Genomic DNA, 14,122 nt, shown 5'->3' on the forward strand with positions numbered 1-14,122 from the left:
TAACAGATGCCTCAGTCTTGTATAGCGATACACCCACGAGTCTCTTATCTGGCTCACTCGAGTTAGAATACTCAAGGTCTTTATACCAATTATGAACCATAGACTAGCTGAATAACAAAATGTTATCTTCGTGAGAAACAGGACAGAGTTATTTCATAGCAGCTGTAACCTTCTACCTAAGTAAATAACAGAATTTATCTTTAACCAACAACAAAATGGAGTCAAAGCACAAAATGGAGAATCTTTCATAATTTGTTCCTTCACATTCCCCCTAGATAAATTTTGTTAATTAATGTCCAGCATCAGAGGTACTATCCCAAGCTATAAGCTCGAGGGGTACTGGTCTTCACATGACTGGTGCCATGTTACCAGCCATGGCTGTTGCGGCGTACCCGTCCCCCCTGTATACTAGAATTTATGAATAACAATTGTTGATAACGGTGGTGGAGATCTTTTGAAGATAGCCATGCGCTTGGCTTCAACATCTTCATCAGACTTTGTGAAATCGGTGTAGAGAAGAGCAGAGGTGGCAACGCTTTTGGTTTCATCATTAGTTGTCTTAGTGCAGAATTTCCTAATACATACAGAACTACACCAAAGAACAAGTTTTAGTATTACATACATAACAACGATAAAGGCAGCGATGTGTAACAAACTTTGCAAGATTCCAGCTATCCAGCCGCAAGTCCCTCAAACCAATTGGCTGGATTAAGAAAGGAGAAGGTGTCTGCCCACCAACTGTCCTTATTACAGTCATTGTCTTTATCATATTGATCTCTAAGTCTTTGAATGTCTTCCAACTTTAACTTAATTGTACTATTGGGATCTGTGTAATGACAGCATGCGGGTCCAATAATCTGACACATACCACCCTGTGCTGCTGTTAAGTAGTCCAGTACTACAGTGTGTTGATTAGTGACTATGATAAGTTAGTTTTGGACAGCAACAGTAGTATTAAGTATATCCAATATATCCCAAATTTGATCATCTGGATAGTCTGTGGCCCTAACCAATTTATCCCACATTTGTGTAATCATAGGGTAAATGGAAGTAGAACTGACAATTTTATTGGCTATACCCATCTGTACTACTAATCTTTCATGATATTGTACAAACTTATTATTCAAGGATATTGGAGAATTTAGGCTGTCCCATGCGGTTACCAATATTATTAAATGGAAATACGAAAAACTAAAACATTATGTCCCCTTATTTGCTACTAGTCTGTTTGACCAGCTTGCAGTGCGATACGTGGATCCACGTCGGCCTTCCTTCCAGCTTTACTGACATAGGAGTAATGAGGAGGACTTGGTAGGGACCGTCATACAAGGGTTCTAGTCCGTGTTTTCTGACATAGCTTTTCACGACCATAAAATCACCAGGCTTCAAATTGTGACAAATATCGGTTTCTGCTGAATCTGGAAGGGAAGAAGAAACTAAAACATGGGTGTTAGCAACATTTTTACTAAGCTGAATAACATATTGAACAGCACGGTCAGTTTCTTCTGATAACTACTGAGGCTGGAAATTTGTAACTGAGGGCCTAGCACCAAACAATATCTCATATGGGGACAGGCCATGTTTTGCAATAGGGGTAGTACGAATATATAAGAGCCCTGGCCATGGAGCCGTAGTCTCCTGCATCATTTTGGTCAATTGTCCCTTCAGTGTGCCGTTCAGCCTCTTAACTTTCCCACTAGATTGTGGATGGTACGGAGTATGGAGGGCTACAGTGGATCCAAGCATTGTCAGAACCTCCTGATACACATGAGAAGAAAAGGCCGGGCCTTGGTCACTTTCATCAACTTCTGGAACACCATATCTGCATATAACTTCCATCACCAGTTTCTTTGCTGTGGTCTTTGCAGTCATGTTGGTAACAGGGAATGCTTCCGGCCAATTGGAGAACATGTCGACAACCACCAGACAATATTCATACCTTCCAGACTTAGGCAACGTGATGTGGTCCACCTGGAGCCTTTGGAAAGGATAGTCGGGCTTAGCAAGGTGCTTCGGGGGTACACGTTGAAGTTGACCGGGATTGCAGGTCTGACAGATATTACATATACGGTTGAGTGCTGTCAGGACTGTAGAAATACCTGGAGCCCAGTAGAATCTTTGTACCAGGGCAAGGGCCTGGTTTTTTTTTTTTCCTCGATATGTGGGCCCATGTGCCCACGTGGCAATAGCAGGGTACATCCGCTTAGGGAGACACACAAGTTGGTCCTTTTTCCAGAGACCATTGTCCATACATGCTTCATCAGCCTTCCACTGCTTCACTTCTTCCTTTGGAGACATTCTCTGCATCGTCATTAAGCGGTCTCGCGGGGTCCGGCAGAAAACCTCAGTCTGGCATAGATCATCAGGTTCCTGTAGAGTCAGTGTTTCTTGTAGCTGTTTACGCTGAGAGCGTGTGGTCACCATAGCTGGTATGGGCGGTTCAACGGGTAGGAGAGCAGCAGCTTTTGCTTGCATATCCGCAAAGGTGTTACCAACAGTCTGTGGACTGTTCCATAGTACCGTGCTCCATTATTTTGATAATGGCCACCTGAGTAGGTAATTTGATTGAGTCCATGAGGGTTTTAACAGCTTCAGCATTCTCCACTGGAGTCCCGGCAGTAGTAATAAACCCTCGATTGGCCCATAAGGCTCCAAAATCATGAGCAATACCAAATGCATACTGTGAGTCCGTGTATATATTAGCCCGCCTGTCTTTGGCCAGAACACATGCAGTAGACAGATCCTGAAGTTTTGCTTCTTGTCCTGACAGGGAGGGAGGGAGTGCAGCTCCGTGCACTACATTATCTTCCGTAGTAACAGCGTATTCGGTGTGGAATCTGCCAAAATCATCATATCTTGAACAGTCTTTCAGGGCATTGTAGAGGAGTTGCATTATGCAGGATGTGTCCGGTATTCACTGACCACAATAAATACATAGTCCAAGAAAACGCTGGAGTGCAGTCTCATCTTTTGGGAAAGGAAGGGAGCTGACGGCTATTTTTCTTTCTTCTGTGAGGTGTCTGGCACCCTGAAGGAGACAGTGACTCAAAAATATCACTTGACCAAGGCAGAACCGAAGTCTCGAGGCCGAAACCCGACAGTTCAGATCTGCCAGATACTTGAGAAGGCTAACAGTGGCAACAATGGCTTCCTGCTCTGTCTGTGCACACAACAAAAGATTACCCACATACTGAAGCAGCGTGACATAAGGATGATTTAACTGCCAGAGTTAAAAACACTCGCCCATATTTTTTTGCAAAACTGATTGGGACTGTTTTGGGCCCCTTGTGGCATAACTGTCCACGTCAATTGTCGTCCCTGATAAGTGAATGCAAACAGAAACTGGCAATCTGGGTGTAATGGAATGCTGAAGAAGGCATTGGCGAGGTCGATAACTGTGAACCAAGCAGCATCCTGAGATATCTGGGACAAGAGAGTATGTGGATTAGGCACCGGAGTTTCTAGAACAGTAGCTACATTAAGGTCTTGTACCAGCCAGTACACAGGGGGTTGGCCGGGTGGGGTCTTTTTCTTAAAGGGAAACAAGGGCGTGTTACATGGAGAAACACAGGGTACCAGGGCACCATTATCGAGTAACGTTTGTATTTGACCCTTGAGGCCCCGCTCCTGATCATGTTTCAAAGGGTACTGATGGACTTTGGGAAAAGGGGCACCAGGTTTGAGAAACACTTTTACTGGTTCTACAGGCATTATTGGGGGTGGATCTGGGCCTATAAGGGCCATCATAACCGTGGAAAGGGCGTGTAAGATACAGATCTCATTATGTTCATCTGCATAGGGGTTATATAACGTAAATACCATCTGACCATCATCTTGGAATTATATTCTGGAGCGGAACTGTGATAATAAATCTGCCCCCAGTAAATTTACCGAACATGAGGGAGAGATTACGAACTGAGCAGTAACTTCAGGGAAAGGTCCCACAGGGATGGGTTTTGTGAGAGTATATTTATTGGGTCTGCCATCTACTCTAATTAAAACAAGCTCTTGATCTGAGAATTAACATGGCGAGGGAGATTCCCAGACATAGGGTTAAAATGGATATTGGAGTATGGGACTGGATTTGTGAAAGGTGGGAGGAGGGCAGGAGCTGGAGTCTGGGCCACTGATAAGGAATGGAGCTGCGTCCTTGCAGCTGTGAGGGGGGGGCTGAGATTGGAGCAGAAATCGCTGCAGCTACTGATTTAACCCTTGATCTCACTGTTGATGCAGAGCGGGTTAAGTTCTTCTGAAAACTTTGCACTACTTTTTTTTTTTTTTATTCAATGCGTCGTCCAGAATGGAAGTCTCAGTATCGGGTCTCATTGACATTATTGCCTCTTTCAATTCAGATTTAAGGCCGGACATCAAAGCTACTGCAAAAAGGTGTGAATGGGCTTTATTATACAGTGAAAACCCCAAATCTTTAAATACTACCATAAGACACCCATAGAACTTCTCGGCAGTCTCCCCCTTGTCCTGTGTGACATTTGTGAGGGAGGTAGCTTGGTCCGCTAGTCTATCTTGTGCCCAAACCTTTAAAGCATTACAGAAATCAAGATCACTCTCATAGGTTCCCCCGTTCACATTATACATCATGCCACCCTCAATAATTGGAAAATACCCCTCTCCAGCCTTCACCTGGAGTAAGTGTAACAGATCTCTCCGGGGAGTGGAATAAATCTCTCGATTCGCTGCTATTTGTCTATAGAAGGCCATGGGGGATGTTTCTGAATCGGGTAACTAAAGTAGGAGGGGGTGGATACTCATAACCACTAGCAATACTAAGCATAGCAGGGACTGGTGCTGGCAGTGGCTGATAATAAGTGCCGTCAGCGTTTAGCAAGGGAAAGGTGGGGGCTACAACTCCGGGTCTTCTTGCTTCACAATTGTAACAGACCTGTCTCCACTGAGAATTAGTAACTCTGCATACATCACAAATCCACCCGGCAGGATCATAGGGTGGGGGCGCACTGAGTTTTGGCAACCCAGGATATATTGGAGCTTTGGGGTTAAGAGGCTTGATTTCCTGGGGAGGGACCTTATCATCTAGCAGGGAGACCCCCTGTTCCAGATCATCATTTTTAATTGTTTGTCTTTCTAACACGTTACCCTCAATCACTTTCTCAGTTCCTTCTTGCACCACAAACATCCAGTTTTTGTCATAGTAATAGACAACTTTTCTTTTTCAACGTAACAAAAACAAATCAGAATTCACTTTCTCTGTTAATCCTTTATTTGCTATATATCAACCACTCAACTTGAAGCAGGTGAATCTTTTACCAATCTTTCAATCACACTGATAACCAAACAATCTCTTTCAAGTTTCCTTCTAAAACTAGGCGCCATTTTTTACTTTAAACTTACAATATTTCTTTCTACTTCAATACAATATTGTACTATTGCTTTAAATAAAGCACAGATCTCCCAGCAGATACTACACAAGGATAGAAAATTCAGAGAGGACGCAGCATTGTGCCCCCTCCATACCAGAAACATAGAACAGATAAGAACATCACAGCATTCCTCAACACAAAAGAAAGCAATAGCGCAGCTGTTTGACCTACCCCTCCCATCGGATATTTTGGAAATCTATACACAGAAACAGAATACAGCAGTTCTCAGACTTAATTAATTTCTACAAAACCTTCATCACACAATTCATATGCCAGAACACCTTAGAAAAACCAATGATTGAGAATATTTTCCTCATCTTTGGGCTAACAATATCAGATTCATCACACAATTTCAAAGTCTTCTCTTACTTCCATGGAAACATGATTCTCCTTTAGAGCTAAATATCCTTACCTTGTCGTGCATAGCACCAGAGCGGCCGTATATAGTCTATTCCACTAGGTTTACCTGTCCCCCGCTGGGACAACCCAAAAACGCGGTACTCAGTGAAAGGAGGAGGGCGTCTTAGACTTACCGCCGAATACCTCTGGATATATATACTGTATACTTCTATATATTCCTGAGTTACGTATCCTACCCAATCTTCGATCACCTCACCGTGCCTGATTCTAGCAATGATCAGGAATTCAGGATATTTTGACTATAAAGAGAATTACATCACTGGTCAATCCGGGGTGTCCGTCCCTTATGAGGAACGGTTCGAGCACTGGGCTCCCAACGGAACTACACCTCTATATGATTCCACCCAAAAATCACCCCACCATCGGGGACAAACCTCAGATCCTCTTTGTAGCACAAACACAGGAAAACCACACCAAACGGTCAGTCTGGACAGTATAACTGCCAACTTACCGTGGTTGTTGTGGGGGATGATCAGTCCCAATTTTCCAGTGCCTGTGTCCGCTCCAAGGGTCCTTTGTCTTGTTGTCCTCCGGGGAGCAGAGGCGTTCCTGTTTGGGGCCCCACGTTACGGGCGCCAAGCTGTTGAGGGAGGATCTAAAGTGATCCTTCACGGTTGACTCAGTGATTTCCAAATTAATCTAAAGGGCGTTGCCGGCAACTGAAAATGATCAGACGGAGACTCGTGCCTCTGTGTGGGGGATCGAGCAGATCTCTGGGCCCCCGTTTATTGTGTATGAGTTTTCATAGTCATAGAAATTATACTTCAACCAATCAGCATAAGAATACGCTCACAGTTCTTAACCTATAAAAATACAGGAAAAACTTAACCCATGAGGATACAGGAAAAATGGAAACTACAGATAGGGTCGTGTCTTTTTGACATAAAAAAGATATTTAACAGATGCCTCAGTCTTGTATAGCGATACACCCACGAGTCTCTTAGGCTTCTTTCACACTAGCGTCGGAATCTCCCCGTCGCAATGCGTCGGGGAGAGATTCCGACGCTAGCGTTTAACGCTTTGCACAATGGGTGCAGCGGATGCATTTTTCCGGCGCATCCGCTGCCCCATTGTAATGTGCGGGGAGGTAGGGGCGGAGTTCCGGCCGCGCATGCGCGGTCGGAAAAAGCGGTCCGTCGGGAGAAAAAAACGTTACATGTAGGGTTTTTTTTCCCCGACGGTCCGCCAAAGCACGACGCATCCGTCGCAAGACGGATGCGAAGTGTGCAAATCCGTCGCAAATGCGTCGCCAATAGAAGTCTATGGGGAAAAAACGCATCCTGCAAGCACTTTTGCAGGATGCGTTTTTTCTGCAAAACGACGCATTGTGACGGATTTACAAAAAACGCTAGTGTGAAAGTACCCTTATCTGGCTCACTCGAGTTAGAATACTCAAGGTCTTTATACCAATTATGAACCATAGACTAGCTGAATAACAAAATGTTATCTTCGTGAGAAGCAGGACAGAGTTATTTCATAGCAGCTGTAACCTTCTATTATTATTATTTATTATTATAGCGCTATTTATTCCATGGCGCTTTACATGTGAGGAGGGGTATACATAATAAAACAAGTACAATAATCTTGAACAATACAAGTCACAACTGGTACAGGAGGAGAGAGGACCCTGCCCGCGAGGGCTCACAATCTACAAGGAATGGGTGAGGATACAGTAGGTGAGGGTAGAGCTAGCCGTGCAGCGGTCAGCTACCTAAGTAAATAACAGAATTTATCTTTAACCAACAACAAAATGGAGTCAAAGCACAAAATGGAGAATCTTTCATAATTTGTTCCTTCACAAGAGCATTTCTTTATCTCTTGTCTTTTACCAGCATTTACCAGTCGTGGCTCTAACGGAGCAAGGCTTGACCCTGGAAGACTGGCTGCCTTCTGTATGGATTACTGACACTATGCCAAGGCGCTGTCCTTTTGTTCCGCAGATGGGTGACGAGGTATCTACATTTATTTTTCATGTTAAGTCATGTGTCTTCTTGGCTCCTTTATTTGAACACAACCCCTATAAATCTGTTTAACCATCACATGTACATATTTATGTGGTTAAGTCCTGAGGAAGAAATGTGTGTACTTCAAAACGTGCAGATTTAAAAGCTACTATTACACAAGGTTCTGGCTTGGGATCCTTTATCCACTCATCAGCAGCATGTTTTCTCTCCCATGTCCATAATCTTAATTGAGCACTTGAAGACCATGCTTGTATAGATAAGAATTTCTCTACCGCTTCGTTGGGGGAATACAGATCCATATATTATGCTGCAAGGATATGTAGGACTAGACAGGGTAAAATATGGTTGCTGATATTTCAGTGTAGGTACCACTCTTGTGTGTAATAATGATCACCTGTGTGTGCTGACATTTGTGCAGATGGCTATTGTATCATTTTTGTGTATTTTTCTCATTGTGAACTCTTATAATTGCATTCATTGTAAATATTATTCTGCAGGTATACTATTTTCGGCAGGGCCATGAAGCATATGTTGAAATGGCCAAAAAAAATAAAATATATAGGATCAATGCTAAGAAACAGCCATGGCATAAAATGGAGTTAAGGGTAAGTTTTCTTATGATGAAACATGATTCCAATCAGAAAACCAAATTATTGTACGCTTTCACATCTACACTGCAACATTTCATGTTAATAGGATAGGTGGGTGAGGGGAGACAGTACCATCGTTATAGGTGCTGACACTGCATGGAAATAGTGTTGCCTCCGCCGAGTAGACCATACCCTCTCCATGGACGTGAGATTGAGCTTTTTTTAATTTTAATTTTTTATGTGAGTGTCCATATGAGGCAGACGGGTCTGCTTTATTTTTTCCTATTAAGTGGTGTGGATGTCCCACAATTCCTTCCTGGCATCCCAGGGACTCCACAGTAGTGTACCTCCCTGTGGGTGGCACAGTTTTGCTGGCCACCTATCTCCCACAGCTGCTGATGCTGTAGAGTGCAGATGCCCCGACGATCATGTCAAGGCCACGCCGCTGAAGGTGTGATTTGTCTGGATGTCTAAAGACATGGAAAAGGTGGGTATCTCTCTCTGCCTTCTAATCCACCCCACTGGTCCCTTCCCAGGGTTGGATTCTACTTTAGGGTTCCATTCTAGGGGTCCTCATTGTTGTGGTCTCGCGTTTTATCTTTCCTTGCCCAGTTCTTAATGTCTGGACACTACTTCTGCTTGTTTGTGGCCCTTTCCCACATCTGTTACGACTTTCACTTTACTCTTGTTCTGTTGGAGGCCATTTTTACATCTTATGTCACTCCCTATTTATACTCAACCATCTCTGCCTCGCCTCACCCACTAATATCCATGCCAGGGTATCCTGGTTAGCGGGACGCACATCTTCGCTAGTCCCTGGCTTTTCTCGCAGATAGGCCACAGGTTTCATCTCGCCTCCCACAGTTTTTCACTTCATCCTTTCACCTTCCCAATTGGCTCAGTGAATTTCAGAGTTCTTTACCCCTAAAAGCATCTTGCATGCTGTTTTGGTCACGAGACAAAGGAAGAAGAGCCTCCTCGTTTTTTTTTGTTGTTTTTTTTTTTTCTTTTTTCCTGGCTCTCTTCTTCAGAGACCACCCATCCTTTCATGAGGATTTCTTCCTGCCTGCGCCTCTTCTTTCAGCTGAAAGACACAGCTCAGATCCTGGTTCCAGTAGGCACCACCTTATTGGGGCCGCCTTCTTGCGTTGTCCCTTATTACTCAAGTATCCTGCCCTTCTCTAGGACAGACACTTGGGCAGCCTTTTATTGCAGGCAGTCCTATCTTACTTCAACTGAGATAAATGCTTACTGTTCGGTCAGCTGTTTTGCCTCTGTTCACTGCCTTATTCTTCAGACACCAATATTCTTTGTAGGGAATTTTGCCTCACCTCCTGTCCAGTCTGAGTCAGAAGTGTTCCCAAGGATTCAGACACTTGAGTTCATCTGGAATGCCAAGCTGGCCGTAGCCATTCAGGACCTCACTTGAACAGTGACTGACACTGACTGCACAATAGTCCTTTCTTGACTATGCAGACTCTGATGACATCCTTTTCAGGGAATGGTAACATCCTGAGTTTTTGTCCTTTTGCAGTAGAGATATGGTTACTGTGATACAGTCCACCTTCTGTTTATTCCATGTCACTTGTCTCTTCATAACCAAAACCTTGCTTCTCCCTGATTCGCTGTGTCTCCGTGACCTAGTGAATGAAAAGGCTTCTTTTGTTTTAAATTTATTTATTTAATTAGCAGCACACTATTCTCCATGATCTTCGGTTACCATCAAGTCAGTAAGGCATGGTGGTCCTAAATAACGTGTTGACATCAGGCCTTGCATCTAAAGCCCCTTGGGAGGTTTTCTTAACACTAGAAGTCCCAGAGAGGGGTCATTTAACATTTCTACCTTTGGAGCTCGAAATTTCTGGGACTTCTAGTGTTAAGCATCTTCTCCAAAGGGGCTTTAGATGCAAGCCCTGAGTTTGCTTCTTGCCTCTTTTTTTTTGTTCTGTTTGGTCAGCATGCCATGAAGTTTAACAGCCTGTTCTGTTGCTGTTTACTATCTCACTCTTGGGCTCACTATCCAGTGTCCAAATAGTCCTTTCTGACATTCTTTTCATAGTGAGCAGACTGCATGCAACATTTGGATACCACTTCGTCTACAAAATTGTAGAAGTGCACAGCCATTCAGAAGGTATGCTACCTCTTCCTCCTCCACCTCACTCTCTGTAGGGGCTAATGTGGAGGTCATTCCAGTGATTCTTTGTAGCTCCAGTCTGTCCTTGGGAACCTGGTACACTGACCTAGTTATCGGTTTCCTAGCGATCCATGACTTTTCCTCTTCACTACAACTTCATTTTTTTGGTCTGCTATTCCTCTCCTTACCACAATTTCAACATGGCTATGGCGGCAGTCATTTTAAATCATGTTTATGGCCTGTAGGTTCTGCCTGCCGTGGTTTATCTCCACACTTGAAGGTTCCACTTCTCTCAGTATGAACTTTGAATACATTGAACATTTTCACTCTTAAAATCTTGTCCTTTTCTAGTCCTGTTTAACTGTAGGACTCACTTTTTCTTCTCTTTCTGACAACATTCTGACTTCATACCCTTTTCACCAAGCAGGCCTCTGTGCACCACTCTCGGTATTCTCTGGAGCTCTGACACTTCATCTCTGCACTTGTAATTCTTCTTTCTGCTCTCCATTTCTTTCTGAAGTCTCTCTTTCTGGAGGTTCACCTTCTCTATCTGCAAGAAGTGCTTTGCTTCAATCTCTTGCAGATCCCCTTCCAATATGAACAGAGTGGTTGTATGTTCTTTGCTGTTTTTTTTATTTTGTTATCCTAGGGTAGTTCTTCCCTTCACGAAGTGGCACAATGTTTTTCCTTTCTATTCTCAATAATGTTCCCTGCACCGTCTGGTTTGGTTAGGGCTATTAGGAAATAGTAAAGGAAGTCTTCCGCCATTATGATTCTCCTTTTGTGTTTCATGGTGGGGTAGCACAGGAGTTTGCTGACCTCCAAAAATTACTTTTTTTGTAATTTTTTTTGGATTTAGTCTGACTGTGGAAGTCTACAGGTGCAAGGGTGATCTTCTCACTTTCGTGTTAACATTCATTCCTCTAGGGCAGTCAGGTGTCTGACGTTTTCTTCTTAGTTGATTTGGCTGCCGCCTTGGATTGCACCTTCGCCTTGTTCAAGTTTTCATTCTTGGCCTATTCCTATTCTATTTTGGAATGTGAGGTGCTGCAAACTACTGTTTGCCAGGCAGTCTGCATGGTAATTTTTTGTATTCGCCAGAACTAGAATACTGGATGTCCCATGGTGTTGTCCCTCAATGCTATTAATGAGAACTGGATTTTTGTTATTACCAGAAAATTCCCTTCTGGTTGAACACATTTTGTATACTGACTCCCATGCTATTATGATGTTACCTTCATGTTGTCTTTGGGCATGTTCTCTTCTCTGGGTTCAGGTCATGTTGGTTTCTGTTTGTTCCAGATTATATTTTTGCTCTCTTATTACTTTTGGTAGTAAAACATAGCATTTAATATACCTATTAAAATGACATTACACAACATACATAGACAAACATGTGCATTACCAAGAGTTGGTCAAACAATAACCTAATAGTTAAAAGAGATCAAAATGATGGTACTCAAAGCAGAATAATTCTCTCTGATTCAAAAAATGCTTATGCCAACATGATTTATCCAAACTCAGCAAAAAAGCTGAAAAAATATCAATGCTGCTGTCAGTACCAATATACTTTTGCTCAAATGTGTGACAAATCAGTACCACTGATGATCACCCATAATACACTTACAAAGTTATAGGTGTAGTGGTTGTGTGGCCTGTAAAAGTATTGAAGTGGGCAAGTTTTTCTTTTCAACAAACAATCTTGAGAAATTTAAAATCAGATCTTTTATCAACTGTAAAAGTGAGGGCATCATCTATAGAGCAATCTGTAATTGTAACTTCATTTATATTGGGAAGACAATCCAAGAACTGAGAAGGAGGGTAGGAGAACACCTCAGGGGTATAGTGAAAAAAAGAGACACCCCGTTAGCAAGACACATGAACTCTGCCCATGGAGGTGATTTGACGACTGTTAAGTTCATGGCCATTAAGAAAGTTATTAAACCTTCACGGGGTGGGGATTGGGATAAGTTGATTCTTCAGCACGAGACTAGATGGATATATAAAATGGGTTCCATCTATCCAGCAGGACTTAATGAACAACAATGTAGATAAGCCCCCGATGTATCCTGAAAGATGAGAAAAAGAGCTTAAATTATACTCACCCAGGGGCGGTCCCGCTGCGGTTCTGGTCCGGGGCCTCCCATCTTCTTACGATGATGTCCTCTTCTGGTCTTCACGCTGTGGCTCCGGCGCAGGCGTACTTTGTCTGCCCTGTTGAGGGCAGAGCAAAGTACTGCAGTGCGCAGGGGAAAGGAAAGGGTCAGAGAGGCCCGGAGCCTGCACACTGCAGTACTTTGCTCTGCCCTCAACAGGGCAGACAAAGTACGCCTGCGCCGGAGCCGCAGCGTAAAGATGAGAAGAGGACGTCATCGTAAGAAGATGGGAGGCCCCGGATCGTGACGCCCATCGGATCGGACCGCCCCCCCCAGGTGAATATAATCTAACCTCTTTTTCTCATCTTTCAGGATACATTACAGAATGCTGTAGATAAGCCCCTGATGCCGGTGGGCTTAGCTCAACCTCAATTTTGTGGGTGACAGGTTCCCTTTAAGGGAAATGTTGCCATTGGTTTCATTTTTAAGCGCTACCTAAATGCATTGGAGTGAATTGGAGAAGCCATACCTGCTCAGTGACCTCTACTGTGTATAGATCACAATAAAGTACAGGTCTTTATGCTCCATTGGCATTGTATCTCTGTTTATACCCTTAATCCAATTTTATTCATTTCCATACACAACTATTTTGATTTAGTTGCATGTTTTTTTTTTTTAATAGTCTGTCTTTTTTTCCATTTTCAAGGAGCAAGAACTTATGAAAATTGTTGGAATAAAGTATGAAGTGGGCCTACCTACCCTCTGCTGTCTTAAGCTAGCCTTTCTTGATTCAGACACTGGCAAATTGACTGGGGGCGCATTTACAATGAAGTGAGTTATTTTTTTTTTTAATTTGTATTTTTTTTTTTTTCTTGTGGGTTGGGAGACGTAAAAAAAAATCCTATCAATATCCTAGCATAAGTGTTATTCACATGCATGACTTGTGTGTCCCCGCTCTGTTCATTTCTATGAGAGTAGTGGTATAATGTGTGACCCATCTCCATCCACTATATTACTACTCCCATAGAAGTGGACAGAGCGGGGTCACACATTACATTACTGCCCCATAGAAGTGGATAGAGTGGTGTGACGCATTACACTACTACTCCCTTAGAAATGTCAACAGAACGGTGGGGTGAGGATTGGGGCTGGGCTGTCTTGGGGGGGAGGGGGGTAGTTGGGGTGATGTTGGGGTTTATTGAAATAAGAAAATGTGTATGTGATATAATGCAATGTAAATGGCATTCTGATGTTCTTTATATTGTTAATAAAAATCTATTTAAATAAAAAAAAGAAAAGAAATGTCAACAGAAATCCCACATACATATTTATAAACCGGGATGGTGACAAAACATGTCGTCAACCCCCAGACAAACTGCACCAGCTCCAGTATGCCTCAGTAAACAATAGAAGTGGGAGCAAAGTGATGACATCCAATAAGATCAAAAAGTCAATTTTATTTAGTCACTATATCATGATAAAATATACATGTAACATCACATCAATACATAAAGTGCCAATC

The 14,122-nt window shown here is 43.0% G+C and overlaps 1 protein-coding gene across 2 annotated transcripts in view; it reads left to right on the forward strand.

Annotated features, from left to right (window-relative positions):
• The window catches only part of PHIP (pleckstrin homology domain interacting protein), a 298,049-nt gene that overhangs the window by 201,000 nt on the left and 82,927 nt on the right, over window positions 1–14,122 (forward strand). For both annotated transcript variants that reach the window (XM_069726464.1, XM_069726465.1), the window contains exons 24-26: window positions 7,649–7,768; window positions 8,278–8,385; window positions 13,307–13,431. In XM_069726464.1, the coding sequence (XP_069582565.1) occupies window positions 7,649–7,768; window positions 8,278–8,385; window positions 13,307–13,431 (353 nt within the window). The remainder of the gene's footprint in view (window positions 1–7,648; window positions 7,769–8,277; window positions 8,386–13,306; window positions 13,432–14,122) is intronic.

The sequence above is a fragment of the Ranitomeya imitator genome, chromosome 5 (genome assembly GCF_032444005.1).
Source record: "Ranitomeya imitator isolate aRanImi1 chromosome 5, aRanImi1.pri, whole genome shotgun sequence".
In the NCBI taxonomy this organism is placed as follows: domain Eukaryota; kingdom Metazoa; phylum Chordata; class Amphibia; order Anura; family Dendrobatidae; genus Ranitomeya; species Ranitomeya imitator.